The 27,658-nt window shown below is 41.1% G+C and overlaps 1 protein-coding gene across 2 annotated transcripts; it reads left to right on the plus strand.

The window, feature by feature from the left end:
- The first annotated feature begins 71 nt into the window (after positions 1-71).
- SERPINB5 (serpin family B member 5) lies at positions 72-27,282 on the plus strand. Of its 2 annotated transcripts, none has more exons than XM_061449329.1 (7): positions 72-264; positions 16,342-16,516; positions 19,362-19,499; positions 21,262-21,379; positions 22,721-22,863; positions 24,326-24,493; positions 25,810-27,282. In XM_061449329.1, exons 1-7 carry the CDS (start codon positions 206-208, stop codon positions 26,200-26,202), a joined length of 1,194 nt encoding a protein of 397 aa, XP_061305313.1. In that variant the 5' UTR covers positions 72-205; the 3' UTR covers positions 26,203-27,282. The 2 variants fall into 2 exon arrangements, with proteins under 2 accessions (XP_061305313.1, XP_061305314.1); XM_061449330.1 differs by lacking the exon at positions 72-264 and adding an exon at positions 10,645-10,767.
- The last annotated feature ends 376 nt before the right edge of the window (positions 27,283-27,658 follow it).

The raw sequence follows: 27,658 nt of genomic DNA on the forward strand, positions 1-27,658 counted from the left end.
GCGTTGTAGGGTAGTGTTGCTGTGTGCGTTGGTCCAGTAAAGCGTTAAAAGGCTGTTGCTGGTTTGGGGGTGGAATTAATTCTGCTTTGTTTAGGGAAGTTTCTGGCCCCTCTGCTGTGCCTCTCCCGCGGTTTGGTGCCCTCAATGGTGCTGTCTTTTGCACAGCCCAAGTTCTGAATGCTTTTAGTGGCAGAACCAGCTCTTAATGGGCACGGTGATGAGCAATCGGGTGTTGCTCACCCGTGTGTTAGTAATAACACTCGGGTAAGGTGCGATGCCCACAGAATATGAAGGAGGAAGTGATGCAGAACATGTAGCAAATGATAAACCAGTTTTGCGAAGTTCCCTTGCTGTGTGGCTGTGTGAACCTCTCCTAAGTGAGCGCTATATGCTTCCCTGTGCTGCTGTCATTCCTTTAGGGCGAAAAAAAGAATATCTGGGAAATTTCACCAGATTAATAAACCTCATTCTTCCAACTACCTCCAAGTGACTACAATGTGAGTTTGACTTGGCATCATAGAATCATGGAATCAGCTAGGTTGGAAAAGACCTGTAAGATCATAAAGTCCAACCATTACTCCAGGACTGCCAAGACCACCACTAAACCATGTCACTAAGGGCCTCATCTACATGTTTTTTGAACTCTTCCAGGAATAGTGATCCCAACACTTCCCTGGGCAGCCTGTTCCAATGCCTGATCACCCTTTCAATGGAGAATTTTTTCCTAATATCCAATCTAAACCTCCCCTGGTGAAGCTTGAGGCCGTTACCTGATGTCCTGTTACTTGGCAAAAGAGACCAGCCACCTCCTCACTGCATCCTCCTTTCAAGTACATGTGGTGAGCTAGAGATAGAGGTAGTTGTAAATTAGAGATTTGCCTGTAGAGGTAGTTATAGATTAGTAAGTACACTTATGAATTTCAGTGTCACTTCTTGATTTTGTTTTCTAATATGATAGTTCAGTGAACCTGTTTGATACTGTTGGTAGGCTGCCTGTTCTGGGCAGAGTATAAAAGGCACCCCCACAGTGACCCCCATATCGGGAAGGTTGTGGCAATCTTTTCCTCAAGCCATCTGGTTGGCAGATTATTTTGGTGACTTCATATACCCGCATACTGGAGGATGCTTTGTTTGAGTTTTAGGCATGGTTGGAAACAGCCATTTTTCTTAGCTCGATTGCAAATGTGAGAAGATGTGATTTCCCAAAGATAAAGTCATGTAATCAGGCTTTGGGAAGTGAGATGGTAAAGAGAGATTATTCAGAAAATATGGTTTATTGCATTTGTCACAAAAGACAACTGAAATTGGCCAAGTGATGGGAGAGCTGATGATGTCTAAAGGAAACTTATAGCTTCATTGGCAGCAGGATTCAATGAGAGCATCCATGGTCTGAAGTGCTCAAGAAGCTCTGTGGCTTAAATCACATGTAACTGCTTCTTTCTTATTACGTCTTCAAAGCGTGAGGCAAACCCATCCTTTTTTACACTTTTACTGTTAATTATGCCATCTTGGTCTACTTTTAACCTCCTTTTTAAAAAAAAACCACACTACTTCCTTGGGGATTCAATTTCCCTTCTGTCTTTACCTTCTCATTCTGATTTGTGTAACAGCATATTGTCAGATACATTCCTGTCACTAATATTCCTGGCTGTGTCACCTGTACCTATGATTTTCAAATCTGTAATGTTGTATTTAGCTTTTAGATCTAAAGGCCTAAAACAGTATGTCACAAGCGTGTAAGTAGCAAATGCCACCCCAATAGCACTGAACTAGCTTCTGAAACTCCACAAAACCCATCTGGTTTCTGCAAATGTGAATGAAATTTAAAAGAAAGCAAATAAAAAAGAGAAGGCACCTATGTATACAGATAACAGGCTAAATCTTGCACTTGTTGCTTAAGTCTTACTCATACAGTATTCCTACTATAATTGCACCTTGCAGCTAGTTTTGCCTGAGGAAAGACTGGCTGAATGCTGAGTAATAACATCAAAATTAATTCCTGAGAATCTAATGAATTGTCACAGAAAGGATATTACTTCAGTTTTTGGAACAAATACAGTCACATTATCTGACACTTCCCTGTACAGAAGTTCCTGTGTTACCATATTCTAAGAATCCGTATCACAATGATGGTGTACAACAAAGTGTAATGAAAATAAAGTGTTTTAAAGATGTTAATATAGGTACCTATTGGCCTCAGCCAAGTCCATCTCTTAATTCCCTGGGGCACTGTTACTCACATTGCTGTGACTTCAGGTGAGTGGCACAGGCATGTATGATCTTCCATGTTAAGGCTGAGTAAGCTACTGTGGAGAACACTTCCTGCTGCCATCTCTTGGTATGGAAGGAAGGCGTCCACATTACATGCTGTGTGGACACCTTGGGCCAAGGATAGATGGATATAAAATAAGTCATGTCTGCAGTACAGCCAGGCCTCATAGCTGTGATTTTCCTCCATTACATCAGCTGAGAGGTGGCTAGAGATGACTAATATTAGTATCAGAGTGAGGCTTCAGTATTACCTAGATGACATGAGAGCTGAGCAATTAAGAGAAATCACTGTCTCAGAGAACGTAACTGAAAACAGGCAAGGCAGAGAGGAAAGGTAAGAAAATATAACCTCTGGTTTTTTGTATTTTTCTACCTGGTGAAACTATGCAGAAAGATCACTGTGACCTAGGTAACAAAGGCTGTCAGTAACAAAGCTAGCAAGTAAAATTCAGGTTGTCCAAATCCCATTGTGTTACCTTGATCTAGTTTGGTGTAAACACAGAGAGCTCATGCACCTGAGATTGGACCTCCAAAGGATGTGTGGTGAAGCTGTGCTGAGCACAGGCTGTCAGTCTGGCTGTGTGGCCTGCACAGTCTGAAGCCTCCCCCGCAGCACCGGGAAACATGAGGGCCTCAAAAGCAGGAGCACCGCTGTTCTAAGAGATCCAAGCCACCAGTTGTCATTGGGAATGTGTTTGCCTCTAACATAGTGCCTTTTGGAGTACTGCTGCTTTGGTATTCCTGGGTGGGTAGCTGCCATCTATAACCACTTTAATAGCACTGAAACCACACCAGCATGGTGGAAGAGAGCTGTATCCTAAGAGCCATTATTTTTAATGCACTCAGGACTTGAGGTGCAGAGAGGGTGTTGTATAGCTATGGTGCCCAGGAGGAAAAGAGTTAAAGCTGTACTCAGGACCAGAAAGACTGAAGCCAAAATAAAGCCGTGTTACGTCTATGGTACTCAAAGCAAGGGTGAGCTTTGGTGCAAATCTTGAAGGACTGTTTTTTTGAGGAGTAAGTGGTCTTCAGAATCTGTATCTCATCACATGGCTTGATTATTTTTCTTAGTTTTGCCTGTGTTATCTTCAAGGGTAATATTTTTCCCTATACAGCATAAATCCGGTGATTTCTGGTGGGGCTTTCCTCATCATAAACTCACCACATAGGAACTGCATGGCGTTCTGTATACAGGCCAAGGATAAACATTTCACCTATGTCTTCTCTGCATAGCATTTTGTATGTTAGGTCTTGCTAACTCATTGAGATTAAATGAATTAAATGGAGTAAAATCTCTTCAGTGATGACTTAATGCACTGTTGAGCAGATGTGGCTTCAGGGCTGTATTGTTTGACTCATGTACATTTAAGATACCCAATTTTGCCAGCTGGAGCTGCCAACTCCTAGCCACCCATATATGATTATGTGCTATGCATTGTTGAGTTTGGTGTGGCTGCATTTTTCCTTGAAATGTTTCCACAGTCACAGCATTTAGCAGGTTCACAGCCCGACTCACTTCAGAGATTTTATTATTAAAAACATTGAAAGATGTCCCACAGCCAATGCTTCTTTGAGTTCAGAAAGCTTCAAGCTTGGATTGTGCATTTTGGATTATTTCGTGTTGCCTTCATTTAATACTTTGATGACCTGTAGAATCTCTGAACAGCTCCTAAGGATAGTGTAGACACTCTCATCATCTGGGGTCTCTTTTTAATCACTGCCATATTTTTTAAAAATATATGCTATAATCCAAAGAGAAATCATGGGTCTCATTAAGTCGGTAGATCAGGTTCTACAGCCCATGTTATGCAAAGGTTCAAGCCAGCTGCTTGTCACAGTTTGTGTCTCACTGTCTTAAAAAGACACAAATCTGTGAGTTGACCCAGTTTTTCTTTCTGGGAATTTGCTCTCCTGTGCAATAGAAAGCCTGTAGTGTTTACTGTTGCCAGGCTTCCAGGAATCTAAATTGTTAGGCAGTGAGAAGCAGAAAAGCAGTTCTGTTCAAGTATGTGCTTTTAAAAGTATTACCAAGCTCCTCTACACAGATGATGGGGGAATAACTTTTGCAGTTCCAATATGCAGCAGAATAACTGAATTTAGCTGTTGCAAAGCAGAGAGTCACACTGCATGAATACATTTTAAAACTGATGTGCTACATCTGAGGTTTCCAGCAGACTTCATTCTCATGCTAAATTCAAAGTGTTTTTTTCCTGTGTGACTGTAGGGAGCAGTATTTGCAACATCACTAAATGTCTTGTAGTCAGAATGAATGAGGAAATAAAGGATAAGAGACGTGTTCTGGGATTAGGCCATGCTCCAGCTCCTTCAAATAGTTTTTCTTCTGAATGGTGGTTTGTCTTGTAATTTTCTTCAAAATAGTGTTTTAAGAAGTGAGAGTCTAAAAATCCCCTCTGCTTCAGATCTGAAGTCTCACAGTTCTGTAATTCACAGGAGGGTAGGAAGAATTTGGGCCATCCAACGTGTCTTCCAACCAATATGTTCCCCCTTTCCACAATATGGGAGATGCAATGGTGGTGTACTGGGGGATGAGCATCACAGTGATAAGACACTTGCTGTTGCATCTCTCACTTATGCAAGCTCAGGGGAGCACAAGAAGTCCCAAAACCACCAAAGGCCAGCAGCTGTACTAGGAGTATCAAGCTGTGTAGCTACTGCAGTCTAGCCTGCACTACATTTCTGGGCTAGCATTTCCTTCCTGGATCCCTCTAAATTTTAATTCCTCTTTTAATTCCTAAGCCTTTTAATTAGGTCTTACAAGGAAAGTAGCAGAAACAGGATAGAGAAGTCATTTAACTTTCTCTTCATCCAAGCCACTCAGAGTAATTTTCATCTTATGCAGGAAGTTCTTTGAACCAGGCTATTACTCTGTCATGAGCTGTCTGTAATCCTTCCACATGCACAACACCTTTTCCACACCTTTCAATACGATTCTCGCTAACAAGTCTGTTGCCTTCTTTTACTCAAAATCCACTGAAGTCAATAGCCACCTTCACAGTGGGCTTTGAATCCTGACCTTAGATAGACAGATGGATAGGTATTTGCATTACCACAAATTTCTGTAGACCTAACTACATCTTTATGTCCTACTCCTATTATATAAATGTTAATGTTATTGTGCTAATAAGTTTGTTAGCTTGCTGGGATATACATGCAGTATCCTCTGAAATTTCCCCATAGAGCTTAATGGGAGCATTAGATCTCAAAATGACTGAAGAAAGCTACTTTTCCATAGGTTGCCTGTCGTCTGGGTAAATGTAACTAGGAAAGTGAAAAGGAAGCATTCTATTATCAAGTCCTAACACTTTATTTTGTAAAATATAGAATATATTTTCCTTATTATAGGCTAATACAATATTCTTTTCTATGCGTTTTGTGATGCCAATCTAATAGTCCTGCGTTACTGGTAGTAGTCCTGCTACTGCTCTGCATGGAAATAGCTCCCTTGCTATCATGGGCACTAATCAGTTCATGTTAGCTGGGGTTTTAGGCTATTATTTCTAAATTTTACATCTGGAAGTCAAGATGGTTTGCAGCTATAACTTCTATAGTTTCCTGATCATACAGAAAACTTGCAGGGTGTGTTCCTTCATAGGTCTGCCAAATACCAACAGGAGAAGCAAGAATTAACATGTTCACACCTCATCTTAGCTGCATTCAGGGATAAACAAAGTCCTTCACTCCATCCTCCACTGAAAGCAGACAACAGGAGAAAATTCAGCCTGTGAAGGCCGAATTTCTGTTTCCATTTCCAGTGAAATCTTTAGCAAATATTGTTTCTAAGCCTTTATTTTCCTGTAATACACATATATTCAGGCTATGAAACTGCACTGAGCAACTCTGGGAAAGTGTGTGCCTTGGCTTGCATTAATCGTACAGTCACACAACTACTGGGATTACAGAAGAGAGTGACTCATCTACTGATGACTGTAGGTAAAAGAAAGGGCGGTGGGGGTGTGGGGGTATCCCTAGTTCTCATACCCACTTAAGGGAGTAATACAAACACAAAGCTGGGAGGGAAGCTGTCTGTCAAGAGTCCAGGTCTACTAGAAGGCAGTGAAGGTCATGTAACCCCTTCCAGAAACTGAAGCCCTGAGTTAAAACTAGTCTGGTGTCTGAGGGAGAGGGCTGCTTGGTCCCTTTACTCCTCTTGGGAAAGGTATGTCTGCTAATTTAGCTTATGTCAATATGATCTCCTCTCTCATTAGAGTTCCCACCGTGATCCAGTCACAGGGGCAGTCCTATCCCAATACAGATTTTATTTTGTTAGGTGAAGGATGACAATTCTAAAATTGCTCCAATGCTCAGTTAGGAATTTACTGATGGATTATTATGCTGACATAATTCAGTAGTTGAGGTCCTCCACGGATCTATACTTGAGCACAACAGACTGGATATGTAGAGAAAGCATCCTCAGTAGCAGTACTCCCATAGTACGGTGTTTTCAATCAGGTGAATCCATTCACCTAAACAATCCATCTCTTCTATGAAGACAGGCTGAGAGAGTTGTGGCTGTTCAGCCTGGAGAAGAAGGCGGCTCATGGGAGACCTTATAGCAGCCTTCCAGTATCTGAAGGGGGCCTACAATAAATTTGGAGAGAGACTGTGTACAAGAGCATGTAGAGATAGGACAAGGGGTAGGACAAGCTTTCAACTGCAAGATGGCAGATTTAGATTAGATATTAGAAAGAAGTTCTTTACTGTGAGGGTGATGAGGCACTGGCACAGGTTGCCCTGAGAAGCTGTGGCTGACCCATCCCTGGCAGTGTTCAAGGCCAGGCTGGACTGGGCTTGAAGCAACCTGGTCTAGTTGGAAGATGTCCCTGCCTGTGGCAGGGGGCTGGAACTGGATGAACTTTAAGGTCCTTCCAACCCAAACCATTCTATGATTTTGTGAATACTAGGGAGTGGTACTTCAAAGATTTGGAAATATCATTACATGGGAAGAAAAAGAGAAGACTAAGGAAACATGACAAATGTGAGAATGTTTGCATTTTTTCTGGAACAGACATTAAGGCAGGTGATGTTGACTCATAGTTCCAGCCTGGCAAAGGAAGATGGTGCAGTAACTGCCGGCATTGGTGACAAGGGAAAAAGAATATTAACTGTGTCCCCATGAGATGGCACCCTGAACCAGCAGTGCACACAGGGATGGGTTTGAAATTTTATTGTCCTGGACAGAGCGGATCACAGAAGTTTTAGTGAGAAGTGATTAATCCACAGCATTGTCTCTCTGCTTTTGTTTCACAGGAGTTGATCTTAGTCTTTGTAGTGGGGAAAAGATGAAGTTTCAGAGTAATGTGCCATGGTTTTTCTTGTCTCTTTTATATGTATGTATTTCCCCTTATACTTTGATTTCCTGGTCATATTAGGAGGCTCCTTCACAGGCTCTTCCAAGTAGTCAGTCAAATCTGTCTCTGTTAAGCTGATTTATTTGTATTGCACCAAGCATTATGCCTGGTGCTAAGTGTTGGGAGCAATACCTTTAGGGAAAGTAGTCAGATTCTTAACAGCCTGATTCCAGAACATGGGATCATTCATTTCTTATCACCAGATTAAAGGCTTTGTTCTCACTGAAAGCTGTCATGTATTTGGTTGCCTATTTTAGCTTTTTTCCCAATGAAATGTACAACCCAGTCCAGAACAGCCTCACTAAAAAAAAAACAAAAGTAAGTAAGTAGGTATGAGAAATTAATTTCCAGTCTGTTGTTAGAAGTAATCACTGGTGAGTAATACTTCTACGTCAGCAGACATATCTGAAGAAAACTGTGTTGCTACCATACATGTTGAATCAGTGTGTTGCTACGTGACACCATCATTTATGTGTAACGGCATACACCTTGGGAAGAAAGAGAAAATAGAGATAGCTTGTTGCTGTTCAGTTGTCTTTCTCAATGGAACCAGAGAATAACACTTTATTATTGCAAGTGTTATTCTAATTTCAAATTACCTTGTGGTTTGTAACTGTCAGTCTGATCTTTGATAGCATTTCTTATGAAAATTAAAAATATTTGGGCTATCAGTTATTCCTGTTGCTAAAAAGAAATCTGAACTCATGTTATGTGGGGAATATTAGAAGTGCTGCTGTGTGTACCTGTTTACAGACTCTGCAATCTTACCCTTTGAATTTTTCTAATTGTGTTAAAGTTATAGGTCACTGAATCAAAATAAAATGTACAAATGACCTCCTATCATTGGCTTCCTTGCAAGATCCACAGCTTACTGTGAAAGCCGTAACTTGATTAGGAGACCTTTCGTGACTGGCAGCATAGAAAGAATGCACCAGTTTATTATATTTATTATTCATTTCCACTTGTAGATGATTTCCCATGTGGTCTTCAGGGCATAACAGCATTAATTGCAATCAAGTATGCACTGAACATTAGTGAGTTTGGGGAAGGAAAAAACAAACAAACAAAACACTACAGTGGATGCTTTGAGTCTCTGAAATAGAATAGTTCTCCATGTGCTGTTGAGCAGCAGGAGTTTCCCTCCTCCCAAATGAGCTTGCCTTAAGAGTGGACAGAAGGTGGCTGTTTTTTGTTCCCTTCCAGCAGCATGTAGGGACAGCGTTCCTAGGAGGTGTTCAGAGGGAGTGGCAGGGAGAGCTGGGGGAGAGAGGGCTGAAAGCAGGCTGAGTAATAAGAGAGTCACCTGGCTGGTTGCATGCCTTCTGCAATGAAGTGCATTCAGCTTGCCAGTTCATAGATGAAGACACATGTATGTAACTGCTGGATCCCAGCGTCCAGCTTCACGTTTTTCCTTGGGCTGTTGAAGACCTGCAAGAGGACAAGAGCTGAGTTACTACTTTGTCAGTTGACTGTGACTTGTCTGTGTTACAAGGCTTTAATATTCAAAGTGTTCCATGTCACACACCCATTGTTTTTCCCTGATTTACTTAACTTATTTTCTGACATAATATCACAATAGGTGTCCAACTAACAGCAGGCTGATTTTTTTATAAGGAAAAATCCTGTTATTTGTTTTATTCTATTTTTTTTTTTTTTTTTTTTTTTTTACTTGGTGATAGAAATACAGGCCATAATAGGTGTGTTTTGAAAATGCTTTGAGATTAAACTGAACAAGACTAATTTAGTGAAAGGTAAATGCAGAACACAGGGAAGCTGATGCAAGTAGTTGTTATTCAGTCAGCCCAAGAGAGAGTGTTCCTGGACTGGGAGGGTGGCTTCATTTCTTGTCCCTTGCAAACCTCAACTACCTGAGGTTAAGCATGTTGTAATTTTCAGGTCAGCATCTTTTACTTTTCCACATCTTCCTGGCTGGGCTGTAAGTAAGACACAGTCATATGTCAGGAGTTCTCATAAATATGAGTAAGAAGCTACCAGGAAGTCACAGCTATTTTAACATTACCTCCAACAGCGAATAAGCCCAAAATACCCATTCTCAGGGGAAGCAAGACTTCCCTCTGAGCTGTTCAGTTACCAGTGTCAGTGTGGACTCCTTCATCTGAAGCATCACAATTGCAGCAGTGATTATTAGTTTTGTAGCACCACGACCAGAAATAATTAATTTCTCAGCAGTAACTAGGTCAGGCTGAAGGATTCAGTACAGCTACATAGTGCCTGACCTCAGCCATCACAGAGCAGTTACCTGATTGTGGGTGATGTTTATACACCTCCAGCTTGGCAGTGTTTTTTCCATTGTCCAGCCTTTAAAAGAAACTTTACAACATGAACCCAGGAGTCCCCATCCCGCAGGTGAAGGGATGGGACTTTCTGCTCCCCTTCCGCTTCTACAGACAGCAGAAAAGGCTGCTCTCTTGCAGAAGACCTGGCTGCCTGTGTGAGGAAGCTCTTGCTTTACAGCAATAAAGAGGGCAGGTATTTTTCCTGGAGTGTTAACTCCAGTCTGGCCTTGGGCTTTCAGGGCAACCAAATACAGACCTGTGCCCCTTACAAAGACACAGTTAAGGCACTGTCTTAATGCATATACAGATGCGAGGTGCTCAGCCGTGCACTCCTACATGTTTTGTTTGTTAGCCTGGGTGTCTTTTTCACAATTGCAGTTTTTTTCTGCAAATAGCGGAAACTCCAAAGTAATTTGGAGTACTGTTTTGCTCATCCACTTCTGTATTCTCTCCTTCATAGTCTTCCTTCATTCTTGTTTGGTGCCTTTTGTACTGTGCTTGCTGAAGGCAATGCACAAAGGCTGCTCTTTCCTGCCAGAGCTTGTTGTTGTCTTCAGTAGCTGGGCAGGTAAAGACAACTCGGGTGTGAATCATTTCGCTCCTGCAATGCAGGAGTTGCTATGAAGCATGATTAAGGCTGGGGGAGGGAAGAAAGAGAGAGTGAGAGGGAGTGTGTGTCTGCACAAATTAAGGTTGGTAAAGTGGGAGTGGTGTCAATGAGCAGGCAAGGTAAGACAGTCTTCTGCTCAGCAAGGTTTCACCACGGGTAGCTAGTTCTTCGTGCTGTACCTATTCCATTGGCTTGTTTACCAGGATTATAGCTTTGCAAAGTAAGTACAACTTTTTTTCCTCTTCTGATACTTTAGTTCACACCTAAGTAATAGTTAAAAAAATCTTCACAGTGAAACATAATGTTGTAGAGGGAGTGGGATAAGGAAGTTCATTCAAAAAGATACCATCTGAAATGAAAGGAGCAAAGATCCTCCCTAAACTGCAATGTTTTGGTTTCATCCCAGAATTGCTGCATTGCTATGCTATATGTCTTCCCTCTGAAAAGATTTATTGGAAGAAGTGAATAGGATCTGGCAGGTGAGACAGTGGAGGGCATTACAAATTATTAAAATATGGTGGTTTATTGCAAATGGCTTTCCCCATATCAGAAAAAACAGATTGTGTATGATACCATGAAACATGCTCCATGTGTCAAAATAGCATTTGGACTGTCTTGTAAGTCTCTGTTATAGAGGAGTATTCCTTTCATTTTATGCAGAGGTGTGTACACTGCACTCCATTTGCTTTATAACTCGAGTGATTAACCCACACTTGCTTAAAGTGAAGGGCAGGAACTTTGGTCCAGTAATTACCAATTTATTTTCAGTGTGACAATTTAGTTTAAAGAATTCACTGGCTATTGAGGTATAACAAAGCATATTGTGGTGGCTCATCCCGATTTCCTTCCTGGAGTGACTTTACTTGCTATGTTGCTGACAGTGCTTTTTCCCAGCCATACAAGATGTTCTAGTCCCACATCAGTTTGATGTCTTGTGTTCCTCAAACAAATGTCTGTTCAGAGGAAATTGTGTCCTTGTTGCATAGCCAGGTGTTCTGCCAGGTAGAGAGTTGTCATGTGTATAGAAGGAAGAAGAAGAGGCTTACAGAAGTCCCTTTTTTCCTTTATATTTTCTGTTTGCCGAATAAAAACTAAAGTGGGTCATGTTCAGTGCTTAAGCTAATTTCAAGTATGAATGCCTCATTTGTGAAACATGCATGTATCTTGTTTCATACGGTTTCAGACAGTGAAAGTTTGTTTGGACTAGAGAGACTACAGCACTGGCACTCACAGCTCCAGAGCTATAAACCAAAAACACTCCCACAGCACTGAATGACCAGCACTGGCCATGCTATATCTGTCACAAGTGACTTCTCCTGGAAGGACTGCTTAACCAGGACAAGAATGAAATAAATACGTGTTCTGCTTTAGCATTCCTACCATAAAGTTAAAATGACTTGTCAGACATTTCCACACAGACATTCCTATTCTCCTGGTTATATTTTTTAAAAATAAGCTATATTTAGCTTTTCTCTTAGTAAGCAGGTAGTAAACAAATCCTCCCTCTTGGTTTGGGAGGGGGGAGTGTTTGTTGTTGTTGTTGCATTCGAGAGTGACTAAGCAAAAATGGTGTCTTAAACATGTTTAAATCAGGTTTTTCCAAACTGGTTCAGTAGCCTTTTGGCTCCCTTCTGTACCTGAAAGTGCTTCTGTAACTCTGTGACAATTTCAAGAAAAGCTGGGTGGATCACAAGCTACTTGTGCTTAGAAGATGCCCCAGTGCCGCAGGCCTCTCTGGAAATGCTGACATAACCGCTTTCCTGGGAAAGAAGGGACTCGGCAAGAATCAATGCAGCAGGCCTTTCTGAAATTTCATTTTCGGGTTTTTTTACTCCTCCCTGTTAGAGGGTTCCCTGTGATTACTGACTCAGGAGCTAGGTCTAATTTCTAAGACTGTTAATGGGTAGCTAATAGGCTTTCCTCTTGATGGGAGCTTCAGCCCTTCTTACTTGACTGGAACTGGCTTTACTGGTCTCCCAAGGCTTGGGATGCACAAGTCTTTAGTGAGATTTAACATTTTGAAATGTTTACTACAGTTTTTTTTTTCAATAATATGAATATCATAAGCTCCTAAATATCATACATCATAAATAACTGGAGCATAAAAAACTGGCTGACCAGGTGAATTAAAAAAGTGATATAGAGATTATTCTTCTCTGTCCAGCCCGTCATTCAAGGTGGGTGGGACTGAGCTTTTCTCCCAACAAAATGCCATGAATGGGCATTATTTGAATGGTAGCACTGAAAGAAATTGTGAGAATGGAGAGCTTTACCACTACCAGGAATAGTTTCACTCCAAACAAAAGAGGCTTTGAGAGTACCAGCAGTTAATATATGAACAAAAGGTAAATGAAAGGTTCACCACGAAGTACCTCCTGCTTTCCTCGCTGAAAAAGGAGCACTGAAACTTTGTAGAAAATGAACCAACATGAGCGGTATCAGCGTTACTAATGAGGTCAGAAGAGGTTTTAAGCTATGGTACAGCTTTTCACTGGCATAAGGAAAAGGAGTTTCATTCAGTTTTGCAAAATTTCCTATTTTATTTTCTCACTCTGAATCTCTTGCAACTCAAGGAAGCAGAACACAGGTAGCACAAACACATCTGAAAATCACCCTAGGTTTGCCAGTATAACTGAAAATACCAATGTTAGAATGACAGCATAGGATTTGCAATATTAAGCTAGAAAGGACAAGAAGTATTTTTAAGTGGTTATTATTGCATGTTGATTTTTGGCCTGTAAGGAAGATCCAGAGGCCTGAATAGAATAATATCAGGCCATCCAGCACTAAAGAATTATATTCTTTAAGTCAGATTTCTTTCAGATGAGCTACATGCCTCATTCTGCGTTGTGATGTTCTTTGTATTGTTTGACTTCTTGAGGGTGGTAGATGTCAAATGACACATTCTTTGTTACCTGGGTAATTTTCCACCAGGTTCTCAGTAAGAAATACCTGGGAAGCTGCTACTTGCCACAAATCTCAAAATTTTGGGCTGGGGAGGAGGACAGAGAAAGAGAAAAGGAGATAAGGATTATGTATTCTGTGTTCATTGTGAATGGTTGAGTTAATGGGGAAGATAAGATAGGTAGCCTGTGCAAGTCAGTTTATTTAAGACATGCAGAGGCACAGAAGTGCATGTCTGGGATGAGCAACTAGGATGATGTTACATTGCTGCTTTGCCTCTTGTTCCAAGTTACTCCCTCATCAGCAGTCTCAGTCCTTCAAATTTGTTTTAACTGACTTTTGCCACTGTTCTGCCCAAAGCTGTTGTCCTTTATGGTGCATGCTGAGCCCACTTTTCCAGTAATTATTTGCTTTTGTGCATGATAAATTGCAACTACGTAAATGAGGTAGATGGTTGCAGTACTGCGCTGGTGCTTTAGACACATAAGATCTCTGAGATATGTTTCCTGAGCCTCACTCTGACATCAGCATGACTACCTGCTGACACTGTAAAATGGGATCTCACATGGATAATCTCTCTTTACCTAGCAGCTGCTGGGCACTGCCAGGCTACTGGTCCCTAGATGTTGCAAAGCATACTCTTCTATATTTTTATGTGGGGATAACTTTCTTCAGTGATATATATTTAATGTTTCCCCTCTTCAAGACAAATTCCCATTTATTTTTTTTTTCCCAGTGGAAGGAAATTTGTTAGCAAACAGTTTGTTGCTAATACCAACAGTCAGAACATTTTGCAAGAGTGCAGTGCCGGTTAGGTGTGCTTTTCAAACGCGGATTTAAAGAGCCTTGGTTTTATGCCAGTACCTTTGTGGCTTTTTACTTGATTAGATTGTGCAATGCGTTTCAGTAGCCTTTTATACTGCATCTCTTAGCCCAAAACAAACCAGCTGCCAAGTAAAACAGTTGCCTTACCAAATAGATGCAAGAACATTTGTAAGTTAATTAAAATAAAAATAAAGACATTTATGTTATAAGAAGCCTTTTCTAATCAAACAGGCCTTACAAGTAAATCAAAAGTGTTTCCCCCTACTGTGTCACAGGCAAATTGTGCACCAGTTCTGTTACTCCCATAAAAATGTTAAATACCACAGATTATTTGGAAGTCATTCCCTACTGTCAAGTACCACAATGGTGTCTCTGTACAGTAGTGTCAGATGTTCAGCTACGTTTGGGCAGTATGACACATGCACTCAAATAGGAGACAGTTCTAATTCAAAATGCCTTTCCAAATGGGGAGGAGCGGGAGCAGTCAAGAAAGGTACCTTGCTGGAGACAGTTGCCTGCCCATATGTTCCCTCTTCCCCTTTCTGTCTTCTCATACCTTTCTGCTTCTCCTTTCTCCCAGGAAAGTAAGGTCTTTCCTGGACTAGGATGTAAATTATATGAACTAAGTAAGTAAGTGAGACTGCAGTATTTAGTTATTGGAGAGAAATCCCTGTCCTTAAGGTGTTTCTCAAAAGATTAGCAAACCTTCTACCAATGTAAGAAATAACTGACTTTCCTTTTCATGATAGGATAAAATAGGGCCCCTAGATCTTCAGTGTCAGAGCCTGACATGCAAGTGTAGATAGGTATGTGTCTGGATAGGTATGTGTCTGGATAAGAACACAGCTTTTAAAATCACCCCTCCATATTTATTCCACTATTTTGCCATTTTTTTCTGAAGGGAGCAAATGCTGGAGATATCCTTTATGTTCTCTGTGAAATCTTATGCTAAATATTTATCTTTTCCATTTCCTTTCTGTCTCTGACAGTAGCTTTGATGGAGCTGTTTAACACCAGTTTTAACAGATTGCTTTTTTTTTTTTAGGGATAGATGACACTGAGAGCAGAGTAGTGTCAAATTCACTATGACAAAAGGGGTTGTCCTTTTTGTGCTTGCTGGTCTAAAGCCAGACTTGTGCTATTGACTGAAATTCTGTGGTTCACCCTTGTCAGCTTGAACCTACACAAACATGCTTAGACCAAAGTGCAATTTCAGGTATGTGAAAGCAGTCTAGAAGATGGGAATATTCTCTGGCTTTCCCAGAACATGGGCTGCAGCGGCTGTCCCTTGGGCACTACCCTTCCCATTTCTGACTGCACAGATCAGCTAACAGCCCTGTGGCAACTGTAGTTATTAGGAACAACTAGGAAAATATTTATGGTTAAAACAATGTGATTAGTGAGTGAGCACACAGCAGTATTTATTTAGGAGGCCTCCTTTAAGTTTCTAGGACAATCTCAACCTACAGGACCAGACAGCTTTCTGAAGACTTCGAGCAAGGCTAGGGAGAATGAGGAATTATCCCTCAGAGGAAGGACATGTACCAAAACTAAAGCAATGATCAACAATTAGCCATGAAGCAAGAAACAGGAGCGATTATGAGACTATTAAAGGCCTGTCTGAGAGCCAGGAGAGCCCAGAGCATAGGCAAAGTACCTTATAAGTCGACACATTCTAAGAGTATCAATTAAAAACAGATTAAATTCATATGTGATCCAATTTGACTCATGTGTGTGGGTCACCCTGACCTACCCAGATTTCCCAGAGTGTTTCTGGCAATACTGGCTCGTGTAATACGTGGGATTGCCATCTGTCACTTGAAGATGATGGCTGTTAATGAACCACTCTCATTTCTTTGGCTGGATATGGATGAGACCTCAGGAGCTGCCAGTGTGTTGGCAAAAGCTGAGTGGGCTCAGTCAGGCCCTTCGCTCTTCTCCCTGAAGGTTCAAGCTGCTCAGACCCATGCTGGTGTCCAGCCTCTTTCAGTGGTCTGACACAGCCCCACCACAGCAGGAGCTAGAATTACACTGAGTCATCTTTCTTTTCTCTTTTCTGTTTCAGGATGACAATGGATGCTCTGCAACTAGCAAACACTGCCTTTGCAGTTGATATGTTCAAAAAACTATGTGAGAAGGACAAAACAGCCAATATTATATTTTCCCCACTGTGTACCTCAACGTCTCTGGCTCTGGCATATAAAGCTACGAAAGGTGATACTGCAGACCAAATGAAACAGGTAAGGTGTCAGCATTTTGCTCTGTGTCTGCAAAATTATATGGCAGTTGGAAGTGCTTTCTTATTTATTCTTATTAATATACTACTAGACATCTGGTTCCTGTGTAAGTCAGGCTGCAAACCGTCCCTCCAAAATTCGAGGAAGTTTCCCCACTCCATAAACCCACACAGAAAAAGAGGTTGAAAATCTGGCATAAAGAAAGAGCTTTCTCAATTGTGTACAAGGTGGACATGGCAGAATCCTCAACAGTTGCATTGAAGCTTTGTCTCCTTTTAGCATGGTGTTGATTGTGGCTGCAAGTCACAGTCAAGATCACTCAATTTTCTGGATAATTGTTTTTTCCTTTTTTCCTTTTTCAGCAAAGACTAAGCTTTATCGAATTGGAAAGAATTTTGCCATTGTCTGTCAGCAGCAAGTATCCTTAGCAGCTCTGTCACTGACATTTCCCCTTTCTTCTGCAATACCGCTAAGAGGAGGCAGATGCAGTAGAAGGCACGACTTCAGCAGTGTTTCTCGTTACAAGCAGCTTGTGGTGGTGAAGTTGTTTCCAACACCATGATGCAGTATGGCAGTTTATCAGGGTCTCTCTAAAGTGCAGGGAGACAGCCTTGCAGCCTCTTCTGCTGCCCCTGTGTAAGCAGAGGTTTGCGTAGTTCCTTTTTATCCTGGTGAGGGTGCCCATGGTTTCTGCAGTTCCTTAAAGGTGGATCAGAAGCAAATTCCATCTGCATTTGTGTGATAATGATCACCTGCTTTTGATGGATATTCTACATATTTGAATATATTTTCCCTCCATTGGGAATTCCTCTCTGTACCTTGTCGTTCACTGAAGGGAGCCCCACTTGCAGCCCTCTGTGCTCTCACTCATGCCACAGGTTTACAATGAGTTTTGTGTTATTCACAGACCTGCGTAGCAATATACCCATGAAGATCTTCTAGGCATTGCAGATTTTTACACACAGCATTGTGGGGGTTTTTTCTTTTTAATTAAATTAACTCTGATTATTTTTTTTAAATTTAGATGCCCCCTGCAGCTTCATCACCATTTCAGAATTCAGGCATTTTCTTCTTAATGGGAGATTTCAAAATATTAATCTGCTCTTAATTTTGTTTTCACTTATGTCTGTAATTGGCTTTGAACCATCCCATAATAAGTTAGCATACACATCCACAAATGTAGCTCTGTTACACAAATGCGTTTATGTTTCATGTTTCTCAAGTGGTATATAAAAAGTGCTGACTGCAAATACTCAGGAGAGCTTGGTATGTTTTAAAATGTAACATCTCCTGTTTCTCATGTCTGTTCTAGCTTCTGCCTGCCCCTGAGTTCACACTTGGTTTTTAAACACTAGATACAAAGGGAGCCAAACTGGCAGTCTTACTCTGGAATATCAGTTAACAAACTTGTGCTGAAAGCTCTCCCGGGTAAAGAAGTAGTAGTAGTGTAGCTTTGTCCCCAAATAATTTTCAGGCACAGAAGCTTTCTGCACGTAACATGCTAAGAAATAAAACTGTTGGAGGAAAAGGAAACAAGTGGAGAAAGTTGTTTCTGAGGAAATGACTGTGGAGTTTGGCTATGAGACCTGTGTGGTGCTGTACACTTGGGAGCTTATTTCCTTCTGCTCCTGCTGAGCAGGGAGAGGGAAGGACACAGAGGGGTGGCTAAGGCAGAACAGCAATTTGCTGTGTCTGTGAAGATATGATGTGTTCAGGAAGAAAGAGCAGTAGTGAAGGACAGAGGGAAAAGGAGGTTGCTAGTGCCTGCTATGCCTCATGTGGGAGTTGGAGACATGAGAAGGGTTGGGCAGGCTGCCTGTAATGAAACAGCCACCATCAAAGATCCTGTAATAGCAGACATTAGGAATTCAATTCGTATTTACAGGGTTATTTTCAAACAAGACCAGGAGAAACCTCTCACCTCTGGAGCCTAAAAGCAGTAAGTTTTAGGTCACCCCAGCACATCCTAGAACTGGACTTGTCATTCCCAGGAGCTGGGAGGTGGCCACGTGTGGGTGAGAAGCCCTACCTCCAGCTCATACTTCGTCTACCAAAACAGACATACTTATTTGATCTTTTTTTTTGCTGAAATATCACATGATGTCATAGGATCATAGAATCACAGACTGGTTTGGGTTGGAAAGGACCTTAAGATCACCTAGTTCCAACCCCCTCTGCCACAGGCAGGGATGCCTCACACTAGACCATGTTGCCAACCTGGCCTTGAAAACTGCCAGGTATGGAGCATTTACCAGTTCTCTGGGCAACATGTTCAAGAGCTTCACCACTCTCACAGTAAGGAGCATCTTCCTTATGTCTAATCTAAACTTTCTCTGTTTAAGTTTGAACCCATTGCCTTGCCTTATCGCTACAGTCCCTGTCATGTATCAGTCACAGCAACCAGAAAACTTGATGATCTGTTAAACATTTTTAAAGGTGTAGTCCACTTCTAGAAAGGAGACTAACTGGGACCCTCATTTACCTGGCTTAAAAGCTCCAGGGTTTTGAACAGGAATATAAGTTAGGTGAAAACATGACTGTATACTACAGCATTTCAATTGAGAAAGCCACATCACCAGTATGAACAGCTCTATTGATTTTCTTGGACTGCTCACAGGAAAGAAATGCAATTGGTCAAAGTTCTATTAGGATCAGATTTTTAGATTTATGTGAGGATGTCAATTAAATGATTTTTGAGTAAGAACAGTGAGAGGTTGTGTTGTTAGCTTAAATACAAAAAGCCACAATTCTGGTCACAAACAAGCATTACTTTTTGCAAAGCTGTTAGGAATATTTAGATAATGATAATAATAAAGATGTTTAGTGTTTTATTGTATTCATTTTACAGGTACTCCATTTAAAAGATGTCAAAGATGTTTCTTTCGGGTTTCAAACAATAACTTCAGACGTTTCCAAACTCAGCTCTTTCTTTGCACTGAAAATGGTCAAACGGCTCTTTGTAGACAAGTCTCTTAATCCTACCACAGTAAGTACTGCAGAAAAGCCTGGTGCTATGAACTGCTTGGCCAGTATGTTGGTGGGTTATGGTATCAGACTGCAATGTTATTTAAAAAAAATTCTCTCACTTTTGGCTGTTAATTGGGTAGACTCAGATGATGAACAATGTAATATACTCTGATGCCATGAAAGTCTGTAGGACGGATGAGTGTTCTGCCTGTCCCCAAGCTATGCAACTATTACAGCACTTCTAATTCTTTCATTAATATGCTTTATGTCAGTAACTCAGTAGGTTTTCAATGTGACCTAACTTCTGTGCCACATCAAGGTCTTTGCCTTGTAACTATGAGCAAAAAGGAGTTTTAAAAGAAGTTGGTGGGCCAAGTGTGTGTCCAGTTCACACACCCAAGTAATTACTACTCAAGCTGTCTGAGGAGGCAGGAGCCTGGCTATGGAAACACCACAAATAGAGAAAGTGGTGTTTGGCCTTATAACTTATGGACCTTGCAAATACCTGGGAAGAACACTGGTGTTTTTTTGGTTGGTTGGTTGGGGGTTTTGTTTGTTTGGTTTGTTCTGTTTTGCTTTGTTTTTTTTTCCCCTAAATTGCTTTTGAATAGGGCCCCAAGCAAAGACAACACCAACCTAAAAGCGGTGTTTCAGAAAATTCAACATGTTTAAATGGTGCTGTAATAATTTGATAATTTTATAATCATATTGATAGGAATGTTTTTAAACTGAAAGAGGGTAGATTTAGATTAGACATTAGGAAAAAATTCTTCACTATGAGGGTGGTGAGGCACTGGCACAGGTTGCCCAGAGAAGCTGTGGCTGGCCCCATCCCTGGCAGTGTTCAAGGCCAGGCTGGACTGGGCTTGGAGTAACCTGGTCTAGTGTGAGGTGTCCCTGCAGTGTCAGGGGTTGGAACTGGATGAGCTTTAAGGTCCCTTCCAAACCAAACCATTCTGTGGTTCTATGAATCAGATTGCCTGATGTTCGGTCTCTGCTACAGCAAAGGCCAGTACCTATCCACAGTACCTATCCACAGCAATAAACATCTCATCAGGTGATGAGACATGATATGAGCCGCCTGTGGCCTTTATCTCAGTCTCCTCTATTACCCAGGTCTGGATTGAGGATTGTTTTATCCTTTCAAACTCTGACAACGTAGTCACTCCTGCAATACCAAAGTTACTTTAGCCGCTGATGTAACACCACTGGACTGAAGACAACCTTAGGAGCAATGTGCTGAATCATAGAATCATAGAATAGTTAGGGTTGGAAAGGACCTTAAGATCATCAAGTTCTAAACCACCTTCCATGGGCAGGGACACCTCCCACAAAACCATGCCACCAAAGGCTCTGTCCAATCTGGCCTTGAACACTGCCAGGGATTCACAACTTCCCTGGGCAACCCATTCCAGTGCCTCACCACCCTCACAGTGAAGAACTTCTTCCTTATATCTCTTATATCCTTATATCAATCTAAACTTCCCCTGTTTAAGTTTTAACCCATTACCCCTTGTCCTATCACTACAGTCCCTAGTGAAGAGTCCCTCTCCAGCATCCCTATGGGCCCTCTTCAGATACTTGAAGGCTGCTATGAGGTCTCCACGCAGCCTTCTCTGCTCCAGGCTGAATGTAGCTGTGCATCCTGGTTGTCATCCACTGTCACTTATAATAAACTCCCCAGCTACCCTGTGGTGAGGCTTGGGATGCTGATGTTGCAGACTGTAAAGAGCAGGGATGGCATTTAACCTAGGATGACTTTGGTACCTTGTGTCTTTCAGGACTTTGTCAACTCCACAAAGAGGCCTTTTCCATCTGAACTGGAATTAGTGGATTTCAAAGAAAAACCTGAGGAAACCCGGCAGAAGATCAACAAATCTCTTTCAGAGCTAACTGATGGTGAGTGCAGCTTAACCTTGGGAGTGCTGTTTGCCTCTTTGGAGAAAGAGATCTTTGTCTTTGTGACACGTCTTTATTAATGGTTTTAGAAATAAACACATAGAGAAAGCAAGGAGACTAGAGCTACTATTTGGATTCATGAGGATTAGCAATGTCAGCCTGTTTTGGAATTATACTGCAACGCTTCTGAAGGTGGAAATGTGGGACTGACCTTGCATTAGCCTTGGGCAAAGCTGCTCACACTTGACTGCAGCAAGACAGTTTGGGAGGATGACAGCTCCTTGCTGTGTTGCTTCACAAACATCTGATATAGGTACACCAAATACCCAGGCCCTGGTTTACTTTAAACATTTTACTGTGATGGGAAGTACTTGCTGAACTCTGAATTTTAGGCTGTTAATTACTAGCTTGGCTGCTTTTGCCAGAAAGCCACAAGCAGATGTGCATTTCTTATCTGCCTTCTTGTGGGAATGGGGCAGCAGGAATTTTTCCTGCCGTGCTGCTGAGCCACCAACCACGGGGCTGAGTTATGGGAGATGCCCCTCAGTGATCAGTCTGTTGGGGACAGAGGTCTGGCCCTGGCTCAGGAGATCACCCAGGGCCCATGACCAGCCTGTTTGCAGCCTGGGCACAGGTATCTTTGGGGTCTATTGCTGCCTGTTGCCCTCGTGTGGTGCAAATATGAAAACGTGGGTCCACGACTGGCTTTTCCTGGGATGGCACAGGTGCCCATGTGAAATTATCTCGCCCTGTGCAATTCATGCATGAAGGCAGGACTTGCCTCTACTGTGCTCTGAATTCAGTGTCTTTTACGGCAATGCTTGCACAGGTCTAAAACAGAGTAAAGCACGCAACATTTCCATATTCTTTTTGAAATCTGTAGCAGTATTTGGTTATGAACTGTAACCAGAGCAACATTTTTTGCTATTCTGGTTATTTTATTCTCATGTATCAGTCTAGAAGTGAGAGGCTGCTAATATGGAACTGCCCTTCAAGTCTTGCCCTCCAAACGACAAATACTTTATTGCTGAAACCTGGGGAATTTCACTGAAAATTCAGTACATTCTTTAAGGTACTGAGCAAAAGGAGTAAATGTAGTTTTGATAACATGCTATGTAAGCCAAGAAAACCCGTCATTTGGAAGATCTGCCTTGATCCTAAATCTGTTTTCAAACATTAAGCTGCAATTTTAAGTCAGTGCTTCTTTTTGGAATTTTCTAGTAGAATTAATATATTTTATTTGTGAGGTTCAGGACACAGATTTTTTTAATTCAATGAAATGTTACCATATATACTGATAATGTATTGTTGTATTAACAACCGTCTTAAACCTGTTCACAGGCAAAATGGAGAATATTGTGAATGAGGACAGTGTAAGTGACCAGACTCAGATCCTCCTCGTTAATGCAGCTTATTTCATCACAAATTGGATGAAGAAATTTCCAGAGGCAGAGATCAAAGAATGTCCTTTTAAAGTCAACAAGGTATGTTATGTTCTGAAAAAAAAAAATTAAACTAAAAAGTACTGTTTTCACTCAAGAAAATGCAAACTTTGAGCTAAGGAAACCCAACAATAGAAAATCAGAAATATTTATATAGGATTCTTAGACCCTATCTAATGCTATCTATATGCTGTTGCAAGGGTCACTAAACCGTTTACGTGTTGTGTTGTTTTAAAACTTTGCTGGTGCATTCATATCTGTCAGGCCCAGCGTAAAAGCAGACTGTCCTGTTAGTATATTTAGACAACAGGAGCTGAGTACAAGTGATCAGAAGCAGACATTGCCTACAGGGAGATACACACTCTCATGGGTAGCTTCTTCCAAGAGCTTGCAGCCTGTACCAGAGGCTGCATCCCAAACCCAGTAGGGGTGAAGCACAAAACATTGCATTTCTCATGGTCACAGAGCTAGTGAAACATCTACACCTGAGGGATTTCTTTAAGAATACCCCTTATGTGCCTGGCCCTGTGCTTTCCACTGCAGGGATGGTGCCCCATCAATCTCCCTCTTTCCAGTCAGGTTGAGGACTACAGCCCTTGGTGCTGTGCTTAGCCATGAGGTTCAAGTGTGTGCAGCGCCTACGGCTATTGCCTTCAGGAATCTGTAACCAGAGATGAATGTTGTGATCATACATTCCGCTTTAAACCAAAATATAAAGCTAGGCAACATTTGTGAGATAAAGAGATTATACTCCAAATATATACATATGTATATATGCACATGAGAAAGTTGGAGTTTCAGGTTCATTGAAAATACTCGTAAATTACCACATCAGGAACAGTTTCGGCTAAAAAAGTTTTAAAATTATACAATCAAAACCAAAATTAAGGAAATGTCTCAAATTCCTTTTTCTATTTTTCAAAAATAACATTTCAAATTTTAGCATTTGAATTTTAAATGTTTCCAGATGAACAGTACAGTTTGTAAATCTTCCTTATAAAATAGTTCTGTTTTGGTTTGTTTCCTTCATGAAAGGCAAAGACATGGGCTTTAGGTAAGCCTGAAATTTCTTCTTTTTTTGATTCAGCTCCTGAAGAAAATATCAATTATTCATATAAACAGCTTGGCCTTCATGGTTGAGATGTGTTCAAGTACTTGGTACTTACTGGCATTAAAATGTATAATTGTTTAGACAGTATAGTTTGTAGCACTCAGTGAAATAAGCATAAAGGGCCACTGATATTAGGTAAATTTCTCTTTTAAGGCACATCCCCTATATATTGCTGTTGTATTAAGTAGAATTCTATTTCACTTTTCTTTGTAAAGCTTCCTACTGTAAAAAGGCAACAGGGTCTCTTACAGCTGGTTAAATTACCAGGTTAAAGCCAACAAATCCTCTGATGGTAACTCAACATAGCAATTCCATGCAAGCTTACAAATTTTCCGTCACCAACTTATTTGTGAATTAAAAGAAATGCTTGATTGTTTTCTCTGTGTTTTGCAGACTGAAACTAAACCAGTGCAAATGATGAATCTGGAAGCTACTTTTTGCCTGGGCTATGTAAAAGAATTAAATGTTGCCATCCTTGAGTTGCCATGCCTTAACAAACATGTAAGCATGCTCATTATGCTGCCCAAAGAGATTGAAGATGAGACCACTGGCTTGGAGAAGGTGAGATAAAAAAATATAATTGGTATGATGCTTTCCCTGGAAACAGCCTGCTTATAATGGCATATGCTTAGGGAAGGTTTTTCTTATTCAGATGCTATACAGAAGGAAACAAAAAGTATTTTTTCTGTGAATTTACCTTCTTATTCTGCTTCTCTGTTCCTGATCTCCTGTCTGTGATATTGTTTGTTGCTGTGGCCAAGCATGAGGTTGTGAACAAGAGTTTTAGGTAGGGTGCGCACAGAGAACAGTATGAAGTGCAGAAGGTGCTCATGATGCACTTTAGGAATCTGCTTCAATTTGAAAATCTGGACTCCCAGAATAATTTTCATCTTAAGATTTTTATGCTTTCCATAGTAAAGTGCTGAAAGTCATGCTTACTGAGTACTCAGTACTGCTGACATTACTTACTCTGGTGTCCTCATTTTTTTTCAGTTGGCATGTATCCATGATTTATTTTACTGAGTTCTTACACTTAATTTTAATTTTGTGCAGAGGTGCCTGAAAATGAGCCATTTTTTATTACAATTGCACATAAATTTGAAAATGAATAAGGCCTTTCCTGAAGAACAACTATTTCTTATGTCATTTCTCTGAAAATTTTAGAACATACTTTCACCCCTATTCAAAGTTTAAGGATTAAGAGATAGATGATCATGCAAGTCTCCTTTGTAATTTGCTACAACTGGCCATAAATTGTAAAGGCAGGAGGAGTCTGCCTTTGCAGCTGTAAGGTACTTTTTAATGTAGGAGTAAATTACAGAACTCATATCTGAAAATGCAAGAGAGGCCTTTCCTGTTAGCAGTTTGTTACAGGCCCAAATTCTACCTCATCTCTTCCCAGTTTTTAAAAAATTGCTCAAACAGCTTCATGCTTGACTGAGATCAGGCTCTGGATTTGGAGTCTTTTTGTGTCCCAAATACAAGCAATTTCATTACTCTGTAGGGTCAGGGATCAAGACCTTTGGATTTGCCACTAGGCTGGGTGTAACCTGAGTACGGATTGTCTTTCTCAGGTTCCTTCACATGGTGGTTGAAGTGATTGCCTGTCAAAGGCTTGTAGAGGGGTAAGAGTAGCAGCATGCACGTAAAATGGACTTGCTCCAGCGGCGTGTTCTATGGATTAAGTCTTATTTGCATCAGTACATCTGAGAGTAACTTAACCCTGGATGCTACAGTTGTGAATTCAAAAGCAAAGGTCGCCTTTTGGACTTTACTTTCTGGGGGCTTGATAGGACTGGGAAGGTCAGGAATGATCTTTTTTTTTTCTTCTTTCATTGGACTGCTCAGTAACTTCCATTTTTCCTTTATGTCTTCAGCTGGAAAAGGCACTCACCCCAGAGACATTATTACAGTGGACCAATCCCAGCATGATGGCTAACACCAAAGTGAATGTATTTCTCCCAAAGTTTAGCGTGGAAGGTGATTATGATCTGAAACCACTTCTGGAAAGCCTGGGAATGACAAATGTCTTCAATGAGAATGCATCCGATTTCTCCGAGATGTGTGAGACCAAAGGTGTGGTTATGTCAAAAATCATCCATAAAGTCTCTTTGGAAGTAAATGAACAAGGTGGCGAGTCACTAGAGGTACCAGGATATCGGATTCTGCAACACAAAGATGAATTTAAAGCTGACCATCCATTTATCTTTTTGTTTAGGCACAACAAAACCCGTAATGTGATTCTTTCAGGCCGATTCTGTTCTCCTTAATCAGGGTGTATTCATTATGAAAAAGCACAATTACATTTATGGTGGTGCATTTTCCTATAAAGCTTGGCATCCTGACTACCACCTCTGCAAGGAAATCCGGGAGTTTCATATATGAGTGGGGTAATACAATGTACTCTACATATGCAGCAGGACTAGTTTATCTTATGTTTCATCCCCTTAAGCTGAAGGATTCTAACTGTGAAGAACACTTTTACTGAGAAGTATGCCAGCTTTGGCAATGAATATATTTTGTTCTATGACATCTTTTTCCCCAAATAAGTGAACTGGGAGCCTGTTTTAGGTAGACCAGGAGTTGGAAAGGGCTCAGGGAGGAAGGGCTACATTCCTGCTCCCTAGCCAAACTACTCTTCCTTGTGACCCATGCTCTGTGGATTCCTACTGCCTAGAAGGGGAAAATGTGGACATTTGGTGTGACAGCCCTCTCCTTGTACCCGGCTACACCCTGGTGGTCCAGGGTGCCCTGCTGAATCCTGCCAATGCCCAGTGAAACACTGCCCAAGTTCGGCAGCCTAGCTAGACAATTCAGGCTAGCATCTGTGAAACAGCAGCTACACCAAGACCTGTGGATGCAAGAGGCAATAACCATGGTGACAGAATGTTTACCCAGAAGACGTCTTCAGCGTAAACTATGTTGGTTTGTAAATTGGACTCTGCTGTGTGGAATTTTTTGACTCTTTGCCCTTTAGACAAGATGGGACCAATTCACTGCAGCTACAAGGAGTCCTGTTCTATATATCCCGAGAAAAAAAAAATTATGCAATTCTAGGATACAAAACAGTTGGATTTATACTGGAAGTGCCACACTTTTCATGCACAGATTGTCTGCAATTTCTAGTTCTGGATTCAGCATTAAGGAGACTCCATACAATTACATGATGTCTGAGGCATGAGAAAGAAATAAGGACTTCAGCTTGGGTGAGATTAACATTGTAATTACCCGTCTCCAAATTCCATATGAAGTCATGGTAATCAGATTTCACTTGTGTCTAAAGACTGCCTGCTGCATGTGTTCAGTACTGGTTTACCTAATTACTGTTCAGAATAAAGCACTATAAAACCCGTGTCAAATGTCTGCAATACCTCCTTTATCAGCTGGTGTGTTTACTCTTGTGTGTTCACTGTCAGTGTTCACTCCTGGCCTCCAATAAATGATAGCAATGAAAATGAACCCATTTACTTAGCCCACAAAGTCAAAATAAAATACTAAATCAATGTCTGGATTGCCCTTCTGGACCACCTAATAATAGTTCCCAGTAAGGACTATGTTACGAGCTGGTACCACTCTACAAATAATTCAGTTATGTATCCTCAAAAAGTGGGAGCATTTTAGTTGAGAATTCCTCTTGGTACTTCAGGTCTGAAAGAAATCAGAAGGAGATTTCTAAACAGGAACGTGCAACCCCTAATCTGTATACTTCTAACACCAGAAAACAAC

Source organism: Pezoporus flaviventris, unplaced genomic scaffold (assembly GCF_033815535.1).
Source record: "Pezoporus flaviventris isolate CSIRO_AGI_PZ_B2104156 unplaced genomic scaffold, CSIRO_AGI_Pfla_v1 ptg000007l, whole genome shotgun sequence".
Classification (NCBI taxonomy): domain Eukaryota; kingdom Metazoa; phylum Chordata; class Aves; order Psittaciformes; family Psittacidae; genus Pezoporus; species Pezoporus flaviventris.

Bases quoted from the DNA above. Each gene is read 5' to 3' on its own strand.
- SERPINB5 (XM_061449329.1), top strand. From the start codon at position 206: ATGGGCACGGTGATGAGCAATCGGGTGTTGCTCACCCGTGTGTTAGTA. The intron at 16,517-19,361 runs GTAAGGTGTCAG...TTCATTTTACAG, and splicing joins CTGCAGACCAAATGAAACAG to GTACTCCATTTAAAAGATGT. The intron at 19,500-21,261 runs GTAAGTACTGCA...TGTGTCTTTCAG, and splicing joins AGTCTCTTAATCCTACCACA to GACTTTGTCAACTCCACAAA.